The sequence below is a fragment of the Coregonus lavaretus genome (genome assembly GCF_964263955.1).
Source record: "Coregonus lavaretus genome assembly, contig: HAP1_SCAFFOLD_268, whole genome shotgun sequence".
In the NCBI taxonomy this organism is placed as follows: Eukaryota; Metazoa; Chordata; class Actinopteri; order Salmoniformes; family Salmonidae; genus Coregonus; species Coregonus lavaretus.
Window position 1 is genome coordinate 312,210 of NW_028166048.1, and position 27,500 is coordinate 339,709.

General features: G+C 45.5%; 1 protein-coding gene across 4 annotated transcripts in view; it reads right to left on the minus strand.

The window, feature by feature from the left end:
- LOC311115175 (protein Atg16l2-like) overlaps window positions 1-27,500 on the minus strand; it is a 97,494-nt gene that overhangs the window by 21,377 nt on the left and 48,617 nt on the right. For 3 of the 4 annotated variants that reach the window (XM_084190379.1, XM_084190378.1, XM_084190380.1), the window contains 5 exons: window positions 23,955-24,026; window positions 23,270-23,390; window positions 22,999-23,104; window positions 7,693-7,842; window positions 5,949-5,996 (listed from right to left, as the gene is read on the minus strand). In XM_084190379.1, coding sequence (XP_084046505.1) covers window positions 5,949-5,996; window positions 7,693-7,842; window positions 22,999-23,104; window positions 23,270-23,390; window positions 23,955-24,026 — 497 coding nt within the window. The remainder of the gene's footprint in view (window positions 1-5,948; window positions 5,997-7,692; window positions 7,843-22,998; window positions 23,105-23,269; window positions 23,391-23,954; window positions 24,027-27,500) is intronic. The other variant, XM_084190381.1, reaches the window with a different exon arrangement.

Below are 27,500 nucleotides of genomic sequence, written 5' to 3' on the forward strand. Positions count from 1 at the left end.
TCTTCCATTTGCGAATAATCGCACCAACTGTTGTCACCTTCTCACCAAGCTGCTTGGCGATGGTCTTGTAGCCCATTCCAGCCTTGTGTAGGTCTACAATCTTGTCCCTGACATCCTTGGAGAGCTCTTTGGTCTTGGCCATGGTGGAGAGTTTGGAATCTGATTGATTGATTGCTTCTGTGGACAGGTGTCTTTTATACAGGTAACAAACTGAGATTAGGAGCACTCCCTTTAAGAGTGTGCTCCTAATCTCAGCTCGTTACCTGTATAAAAGACACCTGGGAGCCAGAAATCTTTCTGATTGAGAGGGGGTCAAATACTTATTTCCCTCATTAAAATGCAAATCAATTGATAACTTTTTTGTCATGAGTTTTTCTGGATTTTTGTGTTGTTATTCTGTCTCTCACTGTTCAAATAAACCTACCATTAAAATTATAGACTGATCATTTCTTTGTCAGTGGGCAAACGTACAAAATCAGCAGGGGATCAAATACTTTTTCCCCTCACTGTATATAGATAGATAAGGAACAATTAGTTAGTTAAAGGCTGATATATCAATACCATACAATACTAGGCTGATATCTGGCCACTACACTACATTACTAGAGTACCATGTCCTGACTCCTGCCTGGCCCTCAACAACACCACACCACAAAGCATTCTGGTCCGTCCATCTGTTGTCATGGCAACAGTAAAAATGCATTCAGCGGAAACCGGTTAGTAAATCAGCACGCATCAAAAGAAAAAGAAAAAAACTCGCCCTCTCCCTCTCTCTCTCTCTTTATCTCTCTCCCTCTCTCTTTCTATTTCTCTGTCTCTCTCAGATCCAACATCACATGTGGCCTTTACAGGGGAGAGAGAGGAACATGTAGAGCAGGGGGTCAAGCTCATTCCATGGAGGGCCGAGTGTCTGCTGGTTGTTGGTTTTTCCTTTCAATTAAGACCTGGACAACCAGGTGAGGGGAGTTCCTTACTAATTAGTGACCTTAATTCATAAATCAAGTACAAGGGTGGAGCGAAAACCTGCAGACACCCGGCCCTCCGTGGAATGAGTTTGACATGTGTGAGGTAACGGAAGGAGGCGGATATGTCAGCTGAAGGTTGCTCACAGCCCTAACGCTCTCTTCTATTTCCTTTGACCTTTATAACTGAATATCTAGCGGCTCAAAACATTCAAGTCAACAGCCAGTCTGGTCACACAGATGCAATATACATTAATTCACATCACTCTTCTAAAACCAACTAGTCTAGTGTTGTGAGATGTTTGACTTCTGTCATACATCTATAAATTCCTCATCCAGTACGCTCTCACTAATATTACTCACTACTATTACTCACTAATATTACTCACTACTATTACTCACTAATATTACACACTACTATTACACACTACTATTACTCACTACTATTACTCACTAATATTACTCACTAATATTACTCACTACTATTACTCACTAATATTACACACTAATATTACACACTACTATTACTCACTAATATTACTCACTACTATTACTCACTAATATTACACACTAATATTACTCACTACTATTACTCACTACTATTACTCACTAATAGTACTCACTACTATTACTCACTAATATTACTCACTAATATTACTCACTACTATTACTCACTAATATTACACACTAATATTACACACTAATATTACACACTACTATTACTCACTAATATTACACACTAATATTACACACTAATATTACTCACTACTATTACTCACTAATATTACTCACTACTATTACTCACTAATATTACACACTAATATTACTCACTACTATTACTCACTAATATTACTCACTAATATTACTCACTACTATTACTCACTAATATTACACACTAATATTACTCACTGCTATTACTCACTACTATTACTCACTAATATTACACACTACTATTACACACTAATATTACACACTACTATTACACACTAATATTACACACTACTATTACTCACTACTATTACTCACTAATATTACTCACTACTATTACTCACTACTATTACTCACTAATATTACACACTACTATTACTCACTACTATTACTCACTAATATTACTCACTACTATTACTCACTACTATTACTCACTAATATTACTCACTAATATTACTCACTAATATTACTCACTAATATTACACACTAATATTACTCACTACTATTACACACTACTATTACTCACTAATATTACTCACTACTATTACTCACTAATATTACACACTACTATTACTCACTACTATTACTCACTACTATTACTCACTAATATTACTCACTAATATTACTCACTACTATTACACACTACTATTACTCACTACTATTACTCACTACTATTACTCACTACTATTACTCACTAATATTACTCACTACTGTTACTCACTACTATTACACACTAATATTACACACTAATATTACTCACTACTATTACTCACTAATATTGCTCACTACTATTACTCACTACTATTACGCACTAATATTACTCACTACTATTACTCACTAATATTACACACTACTATTACTCACTACTATTACTCACTAATATTACTCACTAATATTACTCACTAATATTACTCACTACTATTACTCACTACTATTACTCACTACTATTACACACTAATATTACTCACTACTATTACTCACTACTATTACTCACTACTGTTACTCACTACTATTACTCACTAATATTACACACTAATATTACTCACTACTATTACTCACTACTATTACTCACTGATATTACTCACTACTATTACACACTAATATTACTCACTACTATTACTCACTAATATTACTCACTAATATTACACACTAATATTACTCACTACTATTACTCACTACTATTACTCACTACTATTACACACTAATATTACACACTAATATTACACACTAATATTACTCACTAATATTACTCACTAATATTACACACTACTATTACACACTACTATTACACACTAATATTACTCACTAATATTACTCACTAATATTACACACTACTATTACACACTAATATTACACACTAATATTACTCACTACTATTACTCACTAATATTACACACTACTATTACACACTAATATTACACACTACTATTACACACTAATATTACACACTACTATTACACACTAATATTACACACTACTATTACACTAATATTACTCACTACTATTACTCACTAATATTACACACTACTATTACACACTAATATTACACACTAATATTACTCACTAATATTACTCACTACTATTACACACTAATATTACACACTAATATTACACACTAATATTACACACTACTATTACACACTAATATTACTCACTACTATTACACACTACTATTACACACTAATATTACACACTAATATTACTCACTAATATTACTCACTAATATTACACACTAATATTACACACTAATATTACTCACTACTATTACTCACTAATATTACACACTACTATTACACACTAATATTACACACTAATATTACTCACTACTATTACTCACTACTATTACTCACTAATATTACACACTACTATTACACACTAATATTACACACTACTATTACTCACTACTATTACTCACTACTATTACTCACTAATATTACTCACTAATATTACTCACTAATATTACACACTACTATTACTCACTACTATTACACACTAATATTACACACTAATATTACACACAGAGAATGTGCCGGTTAAAGTCATGCAGTCCACTTTTGCTAAGTCAGCGACAGTGTGCAGACTACAGTCGTGGTTAGCTAACAGACAGGCAGAGTAGAGTCCCATTGGAAGTGATTAGGGAGGAAAGAGGACTGGATATGGAGCCAAGCAGGTTTCTACTTCTTTCTCTAGTTCAGCTTCAACAGAATACAAGTCACTTCATGGGTGAGGAGGCAGCCAGCTTCAACAGAATACAAGTCACCTCATGGGTGAGGAGGCAGCCAGCTTCAACAGAATACAAGTCACCTCATGGGTGAGGAGGCAGCCAGCTTCAACAGAATACAAGTCACTTCATGGGTGAGGAGGCAGCCAGCTTCAACAGAATACAAGTCATTTCATGGGTGAGGAGGCAGCCAGCTTCAACAGAATACAAGTCACTTCATGGGTGAGGAGGCAGCCAGCTTCAACAGAATACAAGTCACTTCATGGGTGAGGAGGCAGCCAGCTTCAACAAAATACAAGTCATTTCATGGGTGAGGAGGCAGCCAGCTTCAACAGAATACAAGTCATTTCATGTGTGAGGAGGCAGCCAGCTTCAACATAATACAAATCAGTTCATGGGTGAGGAGGCAGTCAGCTTCAACAGAATACAAGTCATTTCATGGGTGAGGAGGCAGCCAGCTTCAACAGAATACAAGTCATTTCATGGGTGAGGAGGCAGCCAGCTTCAACAGAATACAAGTAATTTCATGGGTGAGGAGGCAGCCAGCTTCAACAGAATACAAGTCACTTCATGGGTGAGGAGGCAGCCAGCTTCAACAGAATACAAGTCACTTCATGGGTGAGGAGGCAGCCAGCTTCAACAGAATACAAGTCACTTCATGGGTGAGGAGGCAGCCAGCTTCAACAAAATACAAGTCATTTCATGGGTGTGGAGGCAGCCAGCTTCAACAGAATACAAGTCATTTCATGTGTGAGGAGGCAGCCAGCTTCAACATAATACAAATCAGTTCATGGGTGAGGAGGCAGTCAGCTTCAACAGAATACAAGTCATTTCATGGGTGAGGAGGCAGCCAGCTTCAACAGAATACAAGTCATTTCATGGGTGAGGAGGCAGCCAGCTTCAACAGAATACAAGTCATTTCATGGGTGAGGAGGCAGCCAGCTTCAACAGAATACAAGTCACTTCATGGGTGAGGAGGCAGCCAGCTTCAACAGAATACAAGTCACTTCATGGGTGAGGAGGCAGCCAGCAAATAATGTGCTACTTACTCAAATATATACACACTATGGCTTCTGTGTGTTATTAAAATATGTGGATCTATCAGGTATGGCCGTTAGAATCACATGAATATTTGGATGCATTATTTATATCTATCAGTCTCTAGATAAGGAGGCTGGGTTGGTTGGACCAAACTCTGCTCTGACACGTTGGTCTGGCATGGTGCTATTGATATCTGTAGCCAGCTGACCTTGGAGAGAGACAATGAAATAAGGAGTGACTGTTACACTCCCCTAGGACATTATAAAACCTCAGCTGGCAAATGAAGCATGTTGTAGACTGTCTTATACCCCGGGGTCCTGTGCCCTCCCTAACCCTCATACACATTCATTAAGCAGTATTATACCCCTGTACCATCCTACAGACTGTGTTGAACCCCAGGCCCCTGTACCATCCTACAGACTGTGTTGAACCCCAGGCCCCTGTACCATCCTACAGACTGTGTTGAATCCCAGGCCCCTGTACCATCCTACAGACTGTGTTGTAGCCCAGGCCCCTGTACCATCCTACAGACTGTGTTGTAGCCCAGGCCCCTGTACCATCCTACAGACTGTGTTGAACCCCAGGCCCCTGTACCATCCTACAGACTGTGTTGAATCCCAGGCCCCTGTACCATCCTACAGACTGTGTTGAATCCCAGGCCCCTGTACCATCCTACAGACTGTGTTGAATCCCAGGCCCCTGTACCATCCTACAGACTGTGTTGTAGCCCAGGCCCCTGTACCATCCTACAGACTGTGTTGAAGCCCAGGCCCCTGTACCATCCTACAGACTGTGTTGAACCCCAGGCCCCTGTACCATCCTACAGACTGTGTTGAACCCCAGGCCCCTGTACCATCCTACAGACTGTGTTGAAGCCCAGGCCCCTGTACCATCCTACAGACTGTGTTGAACCCCAGGCCCCTGTACCATCCTACAGACTGTATTGTAGCCCAGGCCCCTGTACCATCCTACACAATCATTAACATTGTATATATAGAGTTAGTGTAAATGCTCACCTAAATATAGCCTTGGTGCTGTCACAGCCACATTTGAAGCCCTCAGCTCTGAAATGAGAGACAAAGGACAATTATCAGACACATTAACACACAGGGTTAGCTCTATAGTGGAGGAGAGCCACGTCAGGGACAGACCAGGGTTAGCTCTATAGTGGAGGAGCGCCACGTCAGGGACAGACCAGGGTTAGCTCTATAGTGGAGGAGCGCCACGTCAGGGACAGACCAGGGTTAGCTCTATAGTGGAGGAGAGCCACGTCAGGGACAGACCAGGGTTAGCTCTATAGTGGAGGAGAGCCACGTCAGGGACAGACCAGGGTTAGCTCTATAGTGGAGGAGAGCCACGTCAGGGACAGACCAGGGTTAGCTCTATAGTGGAGGAGAGCCACGTCAGGGACAGACCAGGGTTAGCTCTATAGTGGAGGAGAGCCACGTCAGGGACAGACCAGGGTTAGCTCTATAGTGGAGGAGAGCCACGTCAGGGACAGACCAGGGTTAGCTCTATAGTGGAGGAGCGCCACGTCAGGGACAGACCAGGGTTAGCTCTATAGTGGAGGAGCGCCACGTCAGGGACAGACCAGGGTTAGCTCTATAGTGGAGGAGCACCACGTCAGGGACAGACCAGGGTTAGCTCTATAGTGGAGGAGAGCCACGTCAGGGACAGACCAGGGTTAGCTCTATAGTGGAGGAGCGCCACGTCAGGGACAGACCAGGGTTAGCTCTATAGTGGAGGAGAGCCACGTCAGGGACAGACCAGGGTTAGCTCTATAGTGGAGGAGAGCCACGTCAGGGACAGACCAGGGTTAGCTCTATAGTGGAGGAGCGCCACGTCAGGGACAGACCAGGGTTAGCGCTATAGTGGAGGAGCGCCACGTCAGGGACAGACCAGGGTTAGCTCTATAGTGGAGGAGAGCCACGTCAGGGGACAGACCAGGGTTAGCTCTATAGTGGAGGAGAGCCACGTCAGGGACAGACCAGGGTTAGCTCTATAGTGGAGGAGCGCCACGTCAGGGACAGACCAGGGTTAGCTCTATAGTGGAGGAGAGCAAATGGATCCTGAAAGGAAGGGACCAACATAGGCCAAAGGCCGGCAGATGGCGATATTGAGTCGTTTCCATCTTACCGTCCAAACGCATTGTATGCAGCTGGCAATACACTGGTGTCCCCCGTGGACCGGTTCGTACCTAAAACATTATCCATTCAGGCTGCAAAGGCGTCGATTTCTTCCTTAACTAGATTTAATGGCGAGAAGGTGGAAAATAACTGGTAAAATGTGCGTACTTTCTTTACGAAACACCATTTTCCAACACCATGCTAAAGTGGCTAATACCTAGGAACGCTAGTCCCGGATGTTGCGTATTGCTTTCAGCCAATCAGGATGCAGCAGTCAGCCAGTTTACCCCTGGCTGAACGCAGGGCGTAACATTAGGAAGTTGTATTAGCCACTTTAGCATGGTGTTGGAAAATGGTGTTTCGTAAATAAAGTACGCATATTTTCCCAGTTATTTTCCACCTTCTCGCCATTAAATCTAGTTAAGGAGGAAATTGACGCCTTTGCAGCCTGAATGAATCATGTTTTAGGTACGAACTGGTCCACGGGGGGACACCAGTATATTGCCAGCTGCATACGATGCGTTTGGACGGTAAGATGGAACCATCAATACCAGATCAATATCGCCACCTGCCGGCCCACTGGGCTAGGATCAACACAGAGTATTACAGCGCCACGCTGCGCCGGTCTGGCTACCTGAAGCAGACCCTGGAGTTGGTCATGCGGAGGTCGACCACCTGCAGACTCTCGTCTCTGGAGCAGCTGAGGAGCTGGCGGTGGTCAGTAGAGATGTCCAGAGACGTTACCTTCCCCTGGAGAGGAACCTCCTGGGTACAGCTGGCAGCCCTGGGGGGAGGGGAAGGGAGGGAGGGGAGAGAGGGGAGAGAGGGGAGAGAGGGGAGAGAGGCAGTGAGTCACAGCTCAACATGGTCTAGTAGAGTTGTACCGTAGCAGGTCGCTAACTGTAATACAATAGTGAAAAGATTTATCAACATCATAGACCTGTAAACTACATACAGAGTTATTAAATGTTTGAATTATTAAAGAGTAGCAGGTTCTACTGAGGGAGAAACAGAAATCCCCCTGCATGTCTTGGAACACCTTACAAAATAATTTTAAACTGGAAGAACTTGTCCCGATTGGTGTTTTTAAATCTCTGATGAAGGATTTTGAGGCTGATTCCCTGACCTGTCAATGTCTTTAATTTGCTGTTTTTGATATTGTTATACTCTTGTGAATTCATGAATGGTTTTTACTAGATTACTTGTAGTTTTTCATGTTGTCTGTCTGTAATTTTTTGTAATGACTTGGTGCTGCCTATCTTGGCCAGGACGCTCTTGAAAAAGAGATTTTAAATCTCAATGAGCCCTTCCTGGTTAAATAAAGGTTAAATAAAAAATAATAAAAAAAATGTCGTTTATAGGGTTATTAGGGTGTAAGGTTAGGGTTATACCCTGCAGGTCTGTTATTAGGGTGTAAGGTTAGGGTTATACCCTGCAGGTCTGTTATTAGGGCGTAAGGTTAGGGTTATACCCTGCAGGTCTGTTATTAGGGTGTAAGGTTAGGGTTATACCCTGCAGGTCTGTTATTAGGGTGTAAGGTTAGGGTTATACCCTGCAGGTCTGTTATTAGGGTGTAAGGTTAGGGTTATACCCTGCAGGTCTGTTATTAGGGTGTAAGGTTAGGGTTATACCCTGCAGGTCTGTTATTAGGGTGGAAGGTTAGGGTTATACCCTGCAGGTCTGTTATTAGGGTGTAAGGGTTATACCCTGCAGGTCTGTTATTAGGGTGTAAGGTTAGGGTTATACCCTGCAGGTCTGTTATTAGGGTGTAAGGTTAGGGTTATACCCTGCAGGTCTGTTATTAGGGTGTAAGGTTAGGGTTATACCCTGCAGGTCTGTTATTAGGGTGTAAGGTTAGGGTTATACCCTGCAGGTCTGTTATTAGGGTGTAAGGTTAGGGTTATACCCTGCAGGTCTGTTATTAGGGTGTAAGGTTAGGGTTATACCCTGCAGGTCTGTTATTAGGGTGTAAGGTTAGGGTTATACCCTGCAGGTCTGTTATTAGGGTGTAAGGTTAGGGTTATACCCCGCAGGTCTGTTATTAGGGTGTAAGGTTAGGGTTATACCCCGCAGGTCTGTTATTAGGGTGTAAGGTTAGGGTTATACCCTGCAGGTCTGTTATTAGGGTGTAAGGTTAGGGTTATACCCTGCAGGTCTGTTATTAGGGTGGAAGGTTAGGGTTATACCCCGCAGGTCTGTTATTAGGGTGTAAGGTTAGGGTTATACCCTGCAGGTCTGTTATTAGGGTGTAAGGTTAGGGTTATACCCTGCAGGTCTGTTATTGGGGTGTAAGGTTAGGGTTATACCCTGCAGGTCTGTTGGGCTGTAGTGATTCACTATCTACATGCTGAAACTAAATAATATAGAATTAAAACACCAAATATTGTTGCGCAGCAAATTTCCCCAATGTCATATCAGGGACAACCCCAAAACAGAAGGGGGTCGGGGGGGATGTTGAGAGAGACTATTATGTGGGTTGACTGTTGCTAAGCGACAGCGGAACATGAGAGGCTGCAGTTGAGGGCTAGCAGGGGAGTGAAGGAGAGATGTCAGAGAGAGAGAGAGAGAGAGAGAGAGAGAGGAAGAGAGAGAGAGAGAGAGAGAGAGAGAGAGAGAGAGAGAGAGAGAGAAAGAGAGAGAGAGAGAGAGAGAGAGAGAGAGAGAGAGAGAGAGAGAGAGAGAGAGAGAGAGAGAGACAGAGAGAGAGAGAGGGAGAGAGAGGGAGAGACAGAGACAGAGAGAGAGGGGGGCTCTTCTGCTGCTTAGAGCTAACAACCACCACCATCATCTCCAACACACAGAAGAACACAGCAGGGAATAGAGAATATGCACATAGTAATGTAGAGACAATATAATGTCCGTGGTAATGTAGAGAGAAGCAAGTAGATATAATGTACTAAATGGTAGATCAGAGAGAGGAGAGCTGAACAGGATCATATTGCCAGTATGTTCTGTGGTGATCACGTCATCTGTCAGCTATACAAGCTGATCTACTGTACTGTTGAAAAAGTAAGACACTGAACATAATGACCATAATAATAGCTCAAAACATAACACATGTAATGCTAATTAGTTTGGACAATGCCATTACAACTATATCAGGACGGATTAATAAATATAACTGGCTGGGGTATCAATTAACCACATTACTGTGAAGGTGTTAACAGAACGTCAGTTAGCCCAGCTGATACCAAACAGAAGAGGCTATATCTACCGTTAGCTAACCCTATATCTAACCCTAACCCTATATCTAACCCTAACCCTATATCTAACCCTATATCTAACGTTAGCTAACCCTAACCCTATAGCTACAGTTAGCTAACCCTATAGCTACTGTTAGCTAACCCTATAGCTACCGTTAGCTAACCCTATATATACCGTTAGCTAACCCTATATCTAACGTTAGCTAACCCTAACCCTATAGCTACCGTTAGCTAACCCTATATCTAACGTTAGCTAACCCTATATCTAACGTTAGCTAACCCTATATCTAACGTTAGCTAACCCTATATCTAACGTTAGCTAACCCTATATCTAACGTTAGCAAACCCTATATCTAACGTTAGCAAACTCTATATCTAACGTTAGCTAACCCTAACCCTATAGCTACCATTAACTAACCCTGACCCTATACACTACATGACCAAAGGTATGTGGACACCTGCTCGTCGAACATCTCATTCCAGAATCAATGGCATTAATATGGAGTCGGTACTCCCTTTGCTGCTATAACAGCCTCCACTCTTCTGGGAAGGCTTTTCAATAGATGTTGGAACATTGCTGCGGGGACTTGCTTCCATTCAGCCACAAGAGCATTAGTGAGGTTGGGCGATTAGGCCTGGCTCGCAGTCGGCATTCCAATTCATCCCAAAGGTGTTCGATGGGGTTGAGGTCAGGGCTCTGTGCAGGCCAGTCAAGTTCTTCCACATCGATCTCGACAAACCATTTCTATATGGACCTCGCTTTGTGCATGCGGGCATTGTCATGCTGAAACAGGAAAGGGCCTTCCCCAAACTGTTGCCACAAAGTTGGAAGCACAGAATCGTCTAGAATTTCATTGTATGCTGTAGCATTAAGATTTCCCTTCACTGGAACTAAGGGGCCTAGCTCGAACCATGAAAAACAGCCTCATTCCTCCTCCACCAAACTTTACAGTTGGCACTATGCATTCGGGCAGGTAGCGTTCTCTTGGCATCCGCCAAACCCAGATTCGTCCGTCGGACTGCCAGATGGTGAAGCGTGACTCATCACTCCAGAGAACGCATTTCCACTGCTCCAAAAAGTCAAATTGCGGCGAGCTTCACACCACTCCAGCCAACGCTTGGCATTGGTGATCTTATTGTGCTGACGTTGCTTCCAGAGGCAGTTTGGAACTCGGTAGTGAGTGTTGCAACCGAGGATAGATGATTTTTACAGTTAACGGCCTCAGAAATTGCAGCCCAAATAAATGCTTCACAAAGTTCAAGTCACAGACACATCTCAACATCAACTGTTCAGAGGGGACTGTGTGAATCAGGCCTTCATTGTCGAATTGCTGCAAAGAAACCACTACTAAATGACACCAATAAGAAGAAGAGACCTGCTTGGTGCAAGAAACACGAGCAATGGACATTAGACCGGTGGAAATGTGTCCTTTGGTCTGGAGTCCAAATTTGAGATTTTTGGTTCCAACCACTGTGTCTTTGTGAGACGCGGTGTGGGTGAACGGATGATCTCTGCATGTGTAGTTCCCACCGTAAAGCATGGAAGAGGAGGCGTTATGGTGTGGGGGTGCTTTGCTGGTGACACTGTCTGTCAGGGTTAGGGGTGAAAGGTTAGGAGAGAAACAGACATGTAGTCAGGGTTAGGGGTTAGGGGAGAGACAGACATGTAGTCAGGGTTAGGGGTTAGAGGAGAGACAGACATGTAGTCAGGGTTAGGGGTTAGGGGTTAGGGGAGAGACAGACATGTAGTCAGGGTTAGGGGTTAGGGGAGAGACAGACATGTAGTCAGGGTTAGGGGTTAGAGGAGAGACAGACATGTAGTCAGGGTTAGGGGTTAGGGGAGAGACAGACATGTAGTCAGGGTTAGGGGTTAGAGGAGAGACAGACATGTAGTCAGGGTTAGGGGTTAGGGGTTAGGGGAGAGACAGACATGTAGTCAGGGTTAGGGGTTAGGGGTTAGGGGAGAGACAGACATGTAGTCAGGGTTAGGGGAGAGACAGACATGTAGTCAGGGTTAGGGGTTAGGGGAGAGACAGACATGTAGTCAGGGTTAGGGGTTAGGGGAGAGACAGACATGTAGTCAGGGTTAGGGGTTAGGGGAGAGACAGACATGTAGTCAGGGTTAGGGGTTAGGGGAGAGACAGACATGTAGTCAGGGTTAGGGGTTAGGGGAGAGACAGACATGTAGTCAGGGTTAGGGGTTAGGGGAGAGACAGACATGTAGTCAGGGTTAGGGGTTAGGGGAGAGACAGACATGTAGTCAGGGTTAGGGGTTAGGGGTTAGGGGAGAGACAGACATGTAGTCAGGGTTAGGGGTTAGGGGAGAGACAGACATGTAGTCAGGGTTAGGGGTTAGAGGAGAGACAGACATGTAGTCAGGGTTAGGGGTTAGGGGAGAGACAGACATGTAGTCAGGGTTAGGGGTTAGGGGAGAGACAGACATGTAGTCAGGGTTAGGGGAGAAACAGACATGTAGTCAGGGTTAGGGGAGAGACAGACATGTAGTCAGGGTTAGGGGTTAGAGGAGAGACAGACATGTAGTCAGGGTTAGGGGTTAGAGGAGAGACAGACATGTAGTCAGGGTTAGGGGTTAGGGGAGAGACAGACATGTAGTCAGGGTTAGGGGTTAGGGGTTAGGGGAGAGACAGACATGTAGTCAGGGTTAGGGGTTAGGGGTTAGGGGAGAGACAGACATGTAGTCAGGGTTAGGGGTTAGGGGTTAGGGGAGAGACAGACATGTAGTCAGGGTTAGGGGTTAGGGGAGAGACAGACATGTAGTCAGGGTTAGGGGTTAGGGGAGAGACAGACATGTAGTCAGGGTTAGGGGTTAGGGGTTAGGGGTTAGGGGAGAGACAGACATGTAGTCAGGGTTAGGGGTTAGGGGTTAGGGGAGAGACAGACATGTAGTCAGGGTTAGGGGTTAGGGGTTAGGGGAGAGACAGACATGTAGTCAGGGTTAGGGGTTAGAGGAGAGACAGACATGTAGTCAGGGTTAGGGGTTAGGGGAGAGACAGACATGTAGTCAGGGTTAGGGGTTAGGGGAGAGACAGACATGTAGTCAGGGTTAGGGGTTAGGGGAGAGACAGACATGTAGTCAGGGTTAGGGGTTAGGGGAGAGACAGACATGTAGTCAGGGTTAGGGGTTAGGGGAGAGACAGACATGTAGTCAGGGTTAGGGGTTAGGGGAGAGACAGACATGTAGTCAGGGTTAGGGGTTAGGGGAGAGACAGACATGTAGTCAGGGTTAGGGGTTAGGGGAGAGACAGACATGTAGTCAGGGTTAGGGGTTAGAGGAGAGACAGACATGTAGTCAGGGTTAGGGGTTAGAGGTTAGGGGAGAGACAGACATGTAGTCAGGGTTAGGGGTTAGGGGAGAGACAGACATGTAGTCAGGGTTAGGGGTTAGGGGAGAGACAGACATGTAGTCAGGGTTAGGGGTTAGGGGAGAGACAGACATGTAGTCAGGGTTAGGGGTGAGGGGAGAGACAGACATGTAGTCAGGGTTAGGGGTTAGAGGAGAGACAGACATGTAGTCAGGGTTAGGGGTTAGGGGAGAGACAGACATGTAGTCAGGGTTAGGGGTTAGGGGAGAGACAGACATGTAGTCAGGGTTAGGGGAGAGACAGACATGTAGTCAGGGTTAGGGGTTAGGGGAGAGACAGACATGTAGTCAGGGTTAGGGGTTAGGGGAGAGACAGACATGTAGTCAGGGTTAGGGGTTAGGGGAGAGACAGACATGTAGTCAGGGTTAGGGGTTAGGGGTTAGGGGAGAGACAGACATGTAGTCAGGGTTAGGGGTTAGGGGAGAGACAGACATGTAGTCAGGGTTAGGGGTTAGGGGAGAGACAGACATGTAGTCAGGGTTAGGGGTTAGGGGAGAGACAGACATGTAGTCAGGGTTAGGGGTTAGGGGAGAGACAGACATGTAGTCAGGGTTAGAGGTTAGGGGAGAGACAGACATGTAGTCAGGGTTAGGGGTTAGGGGAGAGACAGACATGTAGTCAGGGTTAGGGGTTAGGGGAGAGACAGACATGTAGTCAGGGTTAGGGGAGAGACAGACATGTAGTCAGGGTTAGGGGAGAGACAGACATGTAGTCAGGGTTAGGGGAGAGACAGACATGTAGTCAGGGTTAGGGGAGAGACAGACATGTAGTCAGGGTTAGGGGTTAGGGGAGAGACAGACATGTAGTCAGGGTTAGGGGAGAGACAGACATGTAGTCAGGGTTAGGGGTTAGGGGAGAGACAGACATGTAGTCAGGGTTAGGGGTTAGGGGAGAGACAGACATGTAGTCAGGGTTAGGGGTTAGGGGAGAGACAGACATGTAGTCATGGTTAGAGGAGAGACAGACATGTAGTCAGGGTTAGGGGTTAGGGGAGAGACAGACATGTAGTCAGGGTTAGGGGTTAGGGGAGAGACAGACATGTAGTCAGGGTTAGGGGAGAGACAGACATGTAGTCAGGGTTAGGGGTTAGGGGAGAGACAGACATGTAGTCAGGGTTAGGGGAGAGACAGACATGTAGTCAGGGTTAGGGGTTAGGGGAGAGACAGACATGTAGTCAGGGTTAGGGGAGAGACAGACATGTAGTCAGGGTTAGGGGTTAGGGGAGAGACAGACATGTAGTCAGGGTTAGGGGTTAGGGGAGAGACAGACATGTAGTCAGGGTTAGGGGTGAGGGGAGAGACAGACATGTAGTCAGGGTTAGGGGTGAGGGGAGAGACAGACATGTAGTCAGGGTTAGGGGTTAGGGGAGAGACAGACATGTAGTCAGGGTTAGGGGTTAGGGGAGAGACAGACATGTAGTCAGGGTTAGGGGTTAGGGGAGAGACAGACATGTAGTCAGTGTTAGGGGTTAGGGGAGAGACAGACATGTAGTCAGGGTTAGGGGTTAGGGGAGAGACAGACATGTAGTCAGGGTTAGGGGTTAGGGGAGAGACAGACATGTAGTCAGGGTTAGGGGTGAGGGGAGAGACAGACATGTAGTCAGGGTTAGGGGTTAGGGGAGAGACAGACATGTAGTCAGGGTTAGGGGAGAGACAGACATGTAGTCAGGGTTAGGGGTTAGGGGAGAGACAGACATGTAGTCAGGGTTAGGGGTTAGGGGAGAGACAGACATGTAGTCAGGGTTAGGGGAGAGACAGACATGTAGTCAGGGTTAGGGGTTAGGGGTTAGGGGAGAGAAACAGACATGTAGTCAGGGTTAGGGGTTAGGGGAGAGACAGACATGTAGTCAGGGTTAGGGGTTAGAGGAGAGACAGACATGTAGTCAGGGTTAGGGGTTAGGGGAGAGACAGACATGTAGTCAGGGTTAGGGGTTAGGGGTTAGGGGAGAGACAGACATGTAGTCAGGGTTAGGGGTTAGGGGAGAGACAGACATGTAGTCAGGGTTAGGGGTTAGGGGAGAGACAGACATGTAGTCAGGGTTAGGGGTTAGGGGTTAGGGGTTAGGGGAGAGACAGACATGTAGTCAGGGTTAGGGGTTAGGGGTTAGGGGAGAGACAGACATGTAGTCAGGGTTAGGGGTTAGGGGAGAGACAGACATGTAGTCAGGGTTAGGGGTTAGAGGAGAGACAGACATGTAGTCAGGGTTAGGGGTTAGGGGAGAGACAGACATGTAGTCAGGGTTAGGGGTTAGGGGAGAGACAGACATGTAGTCAGGGTTAGGGGTTAGGGGAGAGACAGACATGTAGTCAGGGTTAGGGGTTAGGGGAGAGACAGACATGTAGTCAGGGTTAGGGGTTAGGGGAGAGACAGACATGTAGTCAGGGTTAGGGGTTAGAGGAGAGACAGACATGTAGTCAGGGTTAGGGGTTAGAGGTTAGGGGAGAGACAGACATGTAGTCAGGGTTAGGGGTTAGGGGAGAGACAGACATGTAGTCAGGGTTAGGGGTTAGGGGAGAGACAGACATGTAGTCAGGGTTAGGGGTTAGGGGAGAGACAGACATGTAGTCAGGGTTAGGGGTGAGGGGAGAGACAGACATGTAGTCAGGGTTAGGGGTTAGAGGAGAGACAGACATGTAGTCAGGGTTAGGGGTTAGGGGAGAGACAGACATGTAGTCAGGGTTAGGGGTTAGGGGAGAGACAGACATGTAGTCAGGGTTAGGGGAGAGACAGACATGTAGTCAGGGTTAGGGGTTAGGGGAGAGACAGACATGTAGTCAGGGTTAGGGGTTAGGGGAGAGACAGACATGTAGTCAGGGTTAGGGGTTAGGGGAGAGACAGACATGTAGTCAGGGTTAGGGGTTAGGGGTTAGGGGAGAGACAGACATGTAGTCAGGGTTAGGGGTTAGGGGAGAGACAGACATGTAGTCAGGGTTAGGGGTTAGGGGAGAGACAGACATGTAGTCAGGGTTAGGGGTTAGGGGAGAGACAGACATGTAGTCAGGGTTAGGGGTTAGGGGAGAGACAGACATGTAGTCAGGGTTAGAGGTTAGGGGAGAGACAGACATGTAGTCAGGGTTAGGGGTTAGGGGAGAGACAGACATGTAGTCAGGGTTAGGGGTTAGGGGAGAGACAGACATGTAGTCAGGGTTAGGGGAGAGACAGACATGTAGTCAGGGTTAGGGGAGAGACAGACATGTAGTCAGGGTTAGGGGAGAGACAGACATGTAGTCAGGGTTAGGGGAGAGACAGACATGTAGTCAGGGTTAGGGGTTAGGGGAGAGACAGACATGTAGTCAGGGTTAGGGGAGAGACAGACATGTAGTCAGGGTTAGGGGTTAGGGGAGAGACAGACATGTAGTCAGGGTTAGGGGTTAGGGGAGAGACAGACATGTAGTCAGGGTTAGGGGAGAGACAGACATGTAGTCAGGGTTAGGGGTTAGGGGAGAGACAGACATGTAGTCAGGGTTAGGGGTTAGGGGAGAGACAGACATGTAGTCAGGGTTAGGGGAGAGACAGACATGTAGTCAGGGTTAGGGGTTAGGGGAGAGACAGACATGTAGTCATGGTTAGAGGAGAGACAGACATGTAGTCAGGGTTAGGGGTTAGGGGAGAGACAGACATGTAGTCAGGGTTAGGGGTTAGAGGAGAGACAGACATGTAGTCAGGGTTAGGGGTTAGGGGAGAGACAGACATGTAGTCAGGGTTAGGGGTTAGGGGAGAGACAGACATGTAGTCAGGGTTAGGGGAGAGACAGACATGTAGTCAGGGTTAGGGGTTAGGGGAGAGACAGACATGTAGTCAGGGTTAGGGGTTAGGGGAGAGACAGACATGTAGTCAGGGTTAGGGGAGAGACAGACATGTAGTCAGGGTTAGGGGTTAGGGGAGAGACAGACATGTAGTCAGGGTTAGGGGAGAGACAGACATGTAGTCAGGGTTAGGGGTTAGGGGAGAGACAGACATGTAGTCAGGGTTAGGGGTTAGGGGAGAGACAGACATGTAGTCAGGGTTAGGGGTTAGGGGAGAGACAGACATGTAGTCAGGGTTAGGGGTGAGGGGAGAGACAGACATGTAGTCAGGGTTAGGGGTGAGGGGAGAGACAGACATGTAGTCAGGGTTAGGGGTTAGGGGAGAGACAGACATGTAGTCAGGGTTAGGGGTTAGGGGAGAGACAGACATGTAGTCAGGGTTAGGGGTTAGGGGAGAGACAGACATGTAGTCAGGGTTAGGGGTTAGGGGAGAGACAGACATGTAGTCAGGGTTAGGGGTTAGGGGAGAGACAGACATGTAGTCAGGGTTAGGGGTTAGGGGAGAGACAGACATGTAGTCAGGGTTAGGGGTGAGGGGAGAGACAGACATGTAGTCAGGGTTAGGGGTTAGGGGAGAGACAGACATGTAGTCAGGGTTAGGGGTGAGGGGAGAGACAGACATGTAGTCAGGGTTAGGGGTTAGGGGAGAGACAGACATGTAGTCAGGGTTAGGGGAGAGACAGACATGTAGTCAGGGTTAGGGGTTAGGGGAGAGACAGACATGTAGTCAGGGTTAGGGGTTAGGGGAGAGACAGACATGTAGTCAGGGTTAGGGGAGAGACAGACATGTAGTCAGGGTTAGGGGTTAGGGGAGAGACAGACATGTAGTCAGGGTTAGGGGTTAGGGGAGAGACAGACATGTAGTCAGGGTTAGGGGTTAGGGGAGAGAAACAGACATGTAGTCAGGGTTAGGGGTTAGGGGAGAGACAGACATGTAGTCAGGGTTAGGGGTTAGGGGAGAGACAGACATGTAGTCAGGGTTAGGGGTTAGGGGAGAGAAACAGACATGTAGTCAGGGTTAGGGGTTAGGGGAGAGACAGACATGTAGTCAGGGTTAGGGGTTAGAGGAGAGACAGACATGTAGTCAGGGTTAGGGGTTAGGGGAGAGACAGACATGTAGTCAGGGTTAGGGGTTAGGGGAGAGACAGACATGTAGTCAGGGTTAGGGGTTAGGGGAGAGACAGACATGTAGTCAGGGTTAGGGGAGAAACAGACATGTAGTCAGGGTTAGGGGTTAGGGGTTAGGGGAGAGACAGACATGTAGTCAGGGTTAGGGGAGAGACAGACATGTAGTCAGGGTTAGGGGTTAGGGGAGAGACAGACATGTAGTCAGGGTTAGGGGTTAGGGGAGAGACAGACATGTAGTCAGGGTTAGGGGTTAGGGGAGAGACAGACATGTAGTCAGGGTTAGGGGTTAGGGGAGAGACAGACATGTAGTCAGGGTTAGGGGTGAGGGGAGAGACAGACATGTAGTCAGGGTTAGGGGTTAGGGGAGAGACAGACATGTAGTCAGGGTTAGGGGTTAGGGGAGAGACAGACATGTAGTCAGGGTTAGGGGTTAGGGGAGAGACAGACATGTAGTCAGGGTTAGGGGTTAGGGGAGAGACAGACATGTAGTCAGGGTTAGGGGTTAGGGGAGAGACAGACATGTAGTCAGGGTTAGGGGTTAGGGGAGAGACAGACATGTAGTCAGGGTTAGGGGTTAGGGGAGAAACAGACATGTAGTCAGGGTTAGGGGTTAGGGGTTAGGGGAGAGACAGACATGTAGTCAGGGTTAGGGGAGAGACAGACATGTAGTCAGGGTTAGGGGTTAGGGGAGAGACAGACATGTAGTCAGGGTTAGGGGTTAGGGGTTAGGGGAGAGACAGACATGTAGTCAGGGTTAGGGGTTAGGGGAGAGACAGACATGTAGTCAGGGTTAGGGGTTAGGGGAGAGACAGACATGTAGTCAGGGTTAGGGGTTAGGGGAGAGACAGACATGTAGTCAGGGTTAGGGGTTAGGGGAGAGACAGACATGTAGTCAGGGTTAGGGGTTAGGGGAGAGACAGACAAGTAGTCAGGGTTAGGGGTTAGGGGAGAGACAGACATGTAGTCAGGGTTAGGGGTTAGGGGAGAGACAGACATGTAGTCAGGGTTAGGGGTTAGGGGAGAGACAGACATGTAGTCAGGGTTAGGGGTTAGGGGAGAGACAGACATGTAGTCAGGGTTAGGGGAGAAACAGACATGTAGTCAGGGTTAGGGGTTAGGGGTTAGGGGAGAGACAGACATGTAGTCAGGGTTAGGGGAGAGACAGACATGTAGTCAGGGTTAGGGGTGAGGGGAGAGACAGACATGTAGTCAGGGTTAGGGGTTAGGGGAGAGACAGACATGTAGTCAGGGTTAGGGGTTAGGGGAGAGACAGACATGTAGTCAGGGTTAGGGGTTAGGGGAGAGACAGACATGTAGTCAGGGTTAGGGGTTAGGGGAGAGACAGACATGTAGTCAGGGTTAGGGGTTAGGGGAGAGACAGACATGTAGTCAGGGTTAGGGGTTAGGGGAGAGACAGACATGTAGTCAGGGTTAGGGGTTAGGGGAGAGACAGACATGTAGTCAGGGTTAGGGGTTAGGGGAGAGACAGACATGTAGTCAGGGTTAGGGGTTAGGGGAGAGACAGACATGTAGTCAGGGTTAGGGGTTAGGGGAGAGACAGACATGTAGTCAGGGTTAGGGGTTAGGGGAGAGACAGACATGTAGTCAGGGTTAGGGGTTAGGGGAGAGACAGACATGTAGTCAGGGTTAGGGGTTAGGGGAGAGACAGACATGTAGTCAGGGTTAGGGGTTAGGGGAGAAACAGACATTGAGGTAGATCTCTTCTGGCAAATTCTGAGGTCATTATTCCGATTTCACTGAGCCATCTCAGAATGAAAGCAGACAGGTTCAGTCTTTAAGAGCTAGACGCTTCAGACCTCAAAGACTCAACAGTCACAGACAACTTAGTGCAAGATAAAAAATAACATACTGGCAGAGTCCAGAGTAGCGCTGTAATGCTACTGGTCAGTAGAGTAGCGCTGTAATGCTACTGGTCAGTACAGAGTAGCACTGTAATGCTACTGGTCAGTAGAGTAGCACTGTAATGCTACTGGTCAGTACAGAGTAGCACTGTAATGCTACTGGTCAGTACAGAGTAGCACTGTAATGCTACTGGTCAGTAGAGTAGCGCTGTAATGCTACTGGTCAGTACAGAGTAGCACTGTAATGCTACTGGTCAGTACAGAGTAGCGCTGTAATGCTACTGGTCAGTAGAGTAGCGCTGTAATGCTACTGGTCAGTAGAGTAGCGCTGTAATGCTACTGGTCAGTACAGAGTAGCACTGTAATGCTACTGGTCAGTACAGAGTAGCGCTGTAATGCTACTGGTCAGTAGAGTAGCGCTGTATTGCTAGTAGCGCTGTAATGCTACTGGTCAGTAGAGTAGCGCTGTATTGCTAGTAGCGCTGTAATGCTACTGGTCAGTAGAGTAGCGCTGTAATGCTACTGGTCAGTAGAGTAGCGCTGTATTGCTAGTAGCGCTGTAATGCTACTGGTCAGTAGAGTAGCGCTGTAATGCTACTGGTCAGTAGAGTAGCGCTGTAATGCTACTGGTCAGTAGAGTAGCGCTGTATTGCTAGTAGCGCTGTAATGCTACTGGTCAGTACAGAGTAGCACTGTAATGCTACTGGTCAGTACAGAGTAGCGCTGTAATGCTACTGGTCAGTCCAGAGTAGCGCTGTAATGCTACTGGTCAGTACAGAGTAGCGCTGTAATGCTACTGGTCAGTACAGAGTAGCGCTGTAATGCTACTGGTCAGTACAGAGTAGCGCTGTAATGCTACTGGTCAGTACAGAGTAGCGCTGTAATGCTACTGGTCAGTACAGAGTAGCGCTGTAATGCTACTGGTCAGTACAGAGTAGCGCTGTAATGCTACTGGTCAGTAGAGTAGCGCTGTATTGCTAGTAGCGCTGTAATGCTACTGGTCAGTAGAGTAGCGCTGTATTGCTAGTAGCGCTGTAATGCTACTGGTCAGTAGAGTAGCGCTGTAATGCTACTGGTCAGTAGAGTAGCGCTGTAATGCTACTGGTCAGTAGAGTAGCGCTGTAATGCTACTGGTCAGTAGAGTAGCGCTGTATTGCTAGTAGCGCTGTAATGCTACTGGTCAGTAGAGTAGCTCTGTATTGCTAGTAGCGCTGTAATGCTACTGGTCAGTAGAGTAGCGCTGTAATGCTACTGGTCAGTACAGAGTAGCACTGTAATGCTACTGGTCAGTACAGAGTAGCGCTGTAATGCTACTGGTCAGTAGAGTAGCGCTGTAATGCTACTGGTCAGTACAGAGTAGCGCTGTAATGCTACTGGTCAGTACAGAGTAGCGCTGTAATGCTACTGGTCAGTAGAGTAGCGCTGTAATGCTACTGGTCAGTACAGAGTAGCACTGTAATGCTACTGGTCAGTACAGAGTAGCGCTGTAATGCTACTGGTCAGTACAGAGTAGCGCTGTAATGCTACTGGTCAGTACAGAGTAGCGCTGTAATGCTACTGGTCAGTAGAGTAGCGCTGTATTGCTAGTAGCGCTGTAATGCTACTGGTCAGTAGAGTAGCGCTGTAATGCTACTGGTCAGTACAGAGTAGCACTGTAATGCTACTGGTCAGTACAGAGTAGCGCTGTAATGCTACTGGTCAGTAGAGTAGCGCTGTAATGCTACTGGTCAGTACAGAGTAGCGCTGTAATGCTACTGGTCAGTACAGAGTAGCGCTGTAATGCTACTGGTCAGTACAGAGTAGCGCTGTAATGCTACTGGTCAGTAGAGTAGCGCTGTATTGCTACTGGTCAGTACAGAGTAGCGCTGTAATGCTACTGGTCAGTAGAGTAGCGCTGTATTGCTAGTAGCGCTGTAATGCTACTGGTCAGTAGAGTAGCGCTGTAATGCTACTGGTCAGTACAGAGTAGCACTGTAATGCTACTGGTCAGTAGAGTAGCGCTGTAATGCTACTGGTCAGTACAGAGTAGCGCTGTAATGCTACTGGTCAGTAGAGTAGCGCTGTAATGCTACTGGTCAGTACAGAGTAGCACTGTAATGCTACTGGTCAGTACAGAGTAGCGCTGTAATGCTACTGGTCAGTACAGAGTAGCGCTGTAATGCTACTGGTCAGTAGAGTAGCGCTGTATTGCTAGTAGCGCTGTAATGCTACTGGTCAGTAGAGTAGCGCTGTAATGCTACTGGTCAGTAGAGTAGCGCTGTAATGCTACTGGTCAGTAGAGTAGCGCTGTAATGCTACTGGTCAGTAGAGTAGCGCTGTATTGCTAGTAGCGCTGTAATGCTACTGGTCAGTAGAGTAGCGCTGTAATGCTACTGGTCAGTAGAGTAGCGCTGTATTGCTAGTAGCGCTGTAATGCTACTGGTCAGTAGAGTAGCGCTGTAATGCTACTGGTCAGTACAGAGTAGCGCTGTAATGCTACTGGTCAGTACAGAGTAGCGCTGTAATGCTACTGGTCAGTATATATGGTTAGGGTTACAGCTATATGGGAGTGTTCCTACCTGCTGTCCCAGAAGCGTATCTTCCTGTCATAGTGTCCACTGATGATGACGTGGTCAGAACACACCACATCACTGCAGTAAGATAGAACCTCAATGGTCTGGATACCTGGGGGGGAGGGTTGGGGAGAGAGATAGAACCTCAATGGTCTGGATACCTGGGGGGAGAGCGATATAACCTATTTGTCCATTTCTCTGAAGGATTACGGCCAGGGGTCACTGTAGGGTCAGGGGTCAGGGGTCAGGGTTAGAGTAAGGTCAGTCAATAACTTACAAGCAGCGCGGTGGAGATCCCAGATCTTCACGGTTCTGTCTGCACTTCCTGTCACCACCTGCCGCAGGCTGCATTTAAACTTGGCTGCTGTCACTTTACGCGAGTGGCCGGTCAGAGTGATCTGTGGAGTAGCCACACACACACACACACACCACACACACCACACACAACACACACAACACACACCACACACAGACACACAGACACACACACACACACACACACAGACACACACACAGACACACACAACACACACACACAACGTTTTCCTCAGCTGGGTCATCATTCTAAACAAGAGTATTTATATTTTTACACTCATCACTATCTCTCCAATCTCTCTAAACATAGGTCATATAAAAATGTACTATTAACCCTGTTCTCCATCCACAATCTTTTAATCATCCTTTTGCTTCAAAACATTGCAAATACTCTGGAAACAGTTTCATAACAAACGTTCCTATCGTTATTAAGTCAACCAACACCTGGGAGTAAAAGGGATCTTGTCATTGGTACAGATTACACTACACTGCTCTGTCTTCATTACACAGACACCCTGAACAGACCCTATCCAGCGCCACAATATATATGTGTGTGTAACTGTGTGTGTGTGTGTGTGTAACTGTGTGTGTGTGTGTGTGTGTGTGTGTGTGTGTAACTGTGTGTATCAGACTGGTCGCTTGGTTACCTTGGGAACAGAGTCATCCAGCCGCCAGAACAGAGCTGATTTATCATATGACGCTGCTAAAACCCTGGTGCCCTAATGATGGGTTAGACACACACACACACACACACACACACACACACACACACACACACACACACATAGCATCATTTCAACACATTACATCACTGTAAGCATCCACCACACACTGTAATATGACTAGAGATTATACACCACACCCTGTAATATGACTAGAGATTATACACCAAACACTTGGGGGGGGATCAGACAGACAGATAAACCCCAAGTGTTTGGTGTATAATCTCTAGTCATATTACAGTGTGTGGTGTATAATCTCTAGTCATATTACAGGGTGTGGTGTATAATCTCTAGTCATATTACAGGGTGTGGTGTATAATCTCTAGTCATATTACAGTGTGTGGTGTATAATCTCTAGTCATATTACAGTGTGTGGTGTATAATCTCTAGTCATATTACAGGGTGTGGTGTATAATCTCTAGTCATATTACAGTGTGTGGTGTATAATCTCTAGTCATATTACAGTGTGTGGTGTATAATCTCTAGTCATATTACAGTGTGTGGTGTATAATCTCTAGTCATATTACAGGGTGTGGTGTATAATCTCTAGTCATATTACAGTGTGTGGTGTATAATCTCTAGTCATATTACAGTGTGTGGTGTATAATCTCTAGTCATATTACAGTGTGTGGTGTATAATCTCTAGTCATATTACAGGGTGTGGTGTATAATCTCTAGTCATATTACAGTGTGTGGTGTATAATCTCTAGTCATATTACAGTGTGTGGTGTATAATCTCTAGTCATATTACAGTGTGTGGTGTATAATCTCTAGTCATATTACAGGGTGTGGTGTATAATCTCTAGTCATATTACAGTGTGTGGTGTATAATCTCTAGTCATATTACAGTGTGTGGTGTATAATCTCTAGTCATATTACAGTGTGTGGTGTATAATCTCTAGTCATATTACAGGGTGTGGTGTATAATCTCTAGTCATATTACAGTGTGTGGTGTATAATCTCTAGTCATATTACAGTGTGTGGTGTATAATCTCTAGTCATATTACAGGGTGTGGTGTATAATCTCTAGTCATATTACAGTGTGTGGTGTATAATCTCTAGTCATATTACAGGGTGTGGTGTATAATCTCTAGTCATATTACAGTGTGTGGTGTATAATCTCTAGTCATATTACAGTGTGTGGTGTATAATCTCTAGTCATATTACAGTGTGTGGTGTATAATCTCTAGTCATATTACAGTGTGTGGTGTATAATCTCTAGTCATATTACAGGGTGTGGTGTATAATCTCTAGTCATATTACAGTGTGTGGTGTATAATCTCTAGTCATATTACAGGGTGTGGTGTATAATCTCTAGTCATATTACAGGGTGTGGTGTATAATCTCTAGTCATATTACAGTGTGTGGTGTATAATCTCTAGTCATATTACAGTGTGTGGTGTATAATCTCTAGTCATATTACAGTGTGTGGTGTATAATCTCTAGTCATATTACAGGGTGTGGTGTATAATCTCTAGTCATATTACAGTGTGTGGTGTATAATCTCTAGTCATATTACAGTGTGTGGTGTATAATCTCTAGTCATAGTACAGTGTGTGGTGTATAATCTCTAGTCATATTACAGTGTGTGGTGTATAATCTCTAGTCATATTACAGTGTGTGGTGTATAATCTCTAGTCATATTACAGTGTAGTGTTTGGTGTATAATCTCTAGTCATATTACAGGGTGTGGTGTATAATCTCTAGTCATATTACAGTGTGTGGTGTATAATCTCTAGTCATATTACAGGGTGTGGTGTATAATCTCTAGTCATATTACAGTGTGTGGTGTATAATCTCTAGTCATATTACAGTGTGTGGTGTATAATCTCTAGTCATATTACAGTGTGTGGTGTATAATCTCTAGTCATATTACAGGGTGTGGTGTATAATCTCTAGTCATATTACAGTGTGTGGTGTATAATCTCTAGTCATATTACAGTGTGTGGTGTATAATCTCTAGTCATATTACAGTGTGTGGTGTATAATCTCTAGTCATATTACAGGGTGTGGTGTATAATCTCTAGTCATATTACAGTGTGTGGTGTATAATCTCTAGTCATATTACAGTGTGTGGTGTATAATCTCTAGTCATATTACAGGGTGTGGTGTATAATCTCTAGTCATATTACAGTGTGTGGTGTATAATCTCTAGTCATATTACAGGGTGTGGTGTATAATCTCTAGTCATATTACAGTGTGTGGTGTATAATCTCTAGTCATATTACAGTGTGTGGTGTATAATCTCTAGTCATATTACAGTGTGTGGTGTATAATCTCTAGTCATATTACAGTGTGTGGTGTATAATCTCTAGTCATATTACAGGGTGTGGTGTATAATCTCTAGTCATATTACAGTGTGTGGTGTATAATCTCTAGTCATATTACAGTGTGTGGTGTATAATCTCTAGTCATATTACAGGGTGTGGTGTATAATCTCTAGTCATATTACAGTGTGTGGTGTATAATCTCTAGTCATATTACAGTGTGTGGTGTATAATCTCTAGTCATATTACAGTGTGTGGTGTATAATCTCTAGTCATATTACAGGGTGTGGTGTATAATCTCTAGTCATATTACAGTGTGTGGTGTATAATCTCTAGTCATATTACAGTGTGTGGTGTATAATCTCTAGTCATAGTACAGTGTGTGGTGTATAATCTCTAGTCATATTACAGTGTGTGGTGTATAATCTCTAGTCATATTACAGTGTGTGGTGTATAATCTCTAGTCATATTACAGTGTAGTGTTTGGTGTATAATCTCTAGTCATATTACAGGGTGTGGTGTATAATCTCTAGTCATATTACAGTGTGTGGTGTATAATCTCTAGTCATATTATAGGGTGTGGTGTATAATCTCTAGTCATATTACAGTGTGTGGTGTATATTCTCTAGTCATATTACAGGGTGTGGTGTATAATCTCTAGTCATATTACAGTGTGTGGTGTATAATCTCTAGTCATATTACAGTGTGTGGTGTATAATCTCTAGTCATATTACAGGGTGTGGTGTATAATCTCTAGTCATATTACAGGGTGTGGTGTATAATCTCTAGTCATATTACAGGGTGTGGTGTATAATCTCTAGTCATATTACAGGGTGTGGTGTATAATCTCTAGTCATATTACAGGGTGTGGTGTATAATCTCTAGTCATATTACAGTGTGTGGTGTATAATCTCTAGTCATATTACAGTGTGTGGTGTATAATCTCTAGTCATATTACAGTGTGTGGTGTATAATCTCTAGTCATATTACAGGGTGTGGTGTATAATCTCTAGTCATATTACAGGGTGTGGTGTATAATCTCTAATCATATTACAGTGTGTGGTGTATAATCTCTAGTCATATTACAGTGTGTGGTGTATAATCTCTAGTCATATTACAGGGTGTGGTGTATAATCTCTAGTCATATTACAGTGTGTGGTGTATAATCTCTAGTCATATTACAGGGTGTGGTGTATAATGTCTA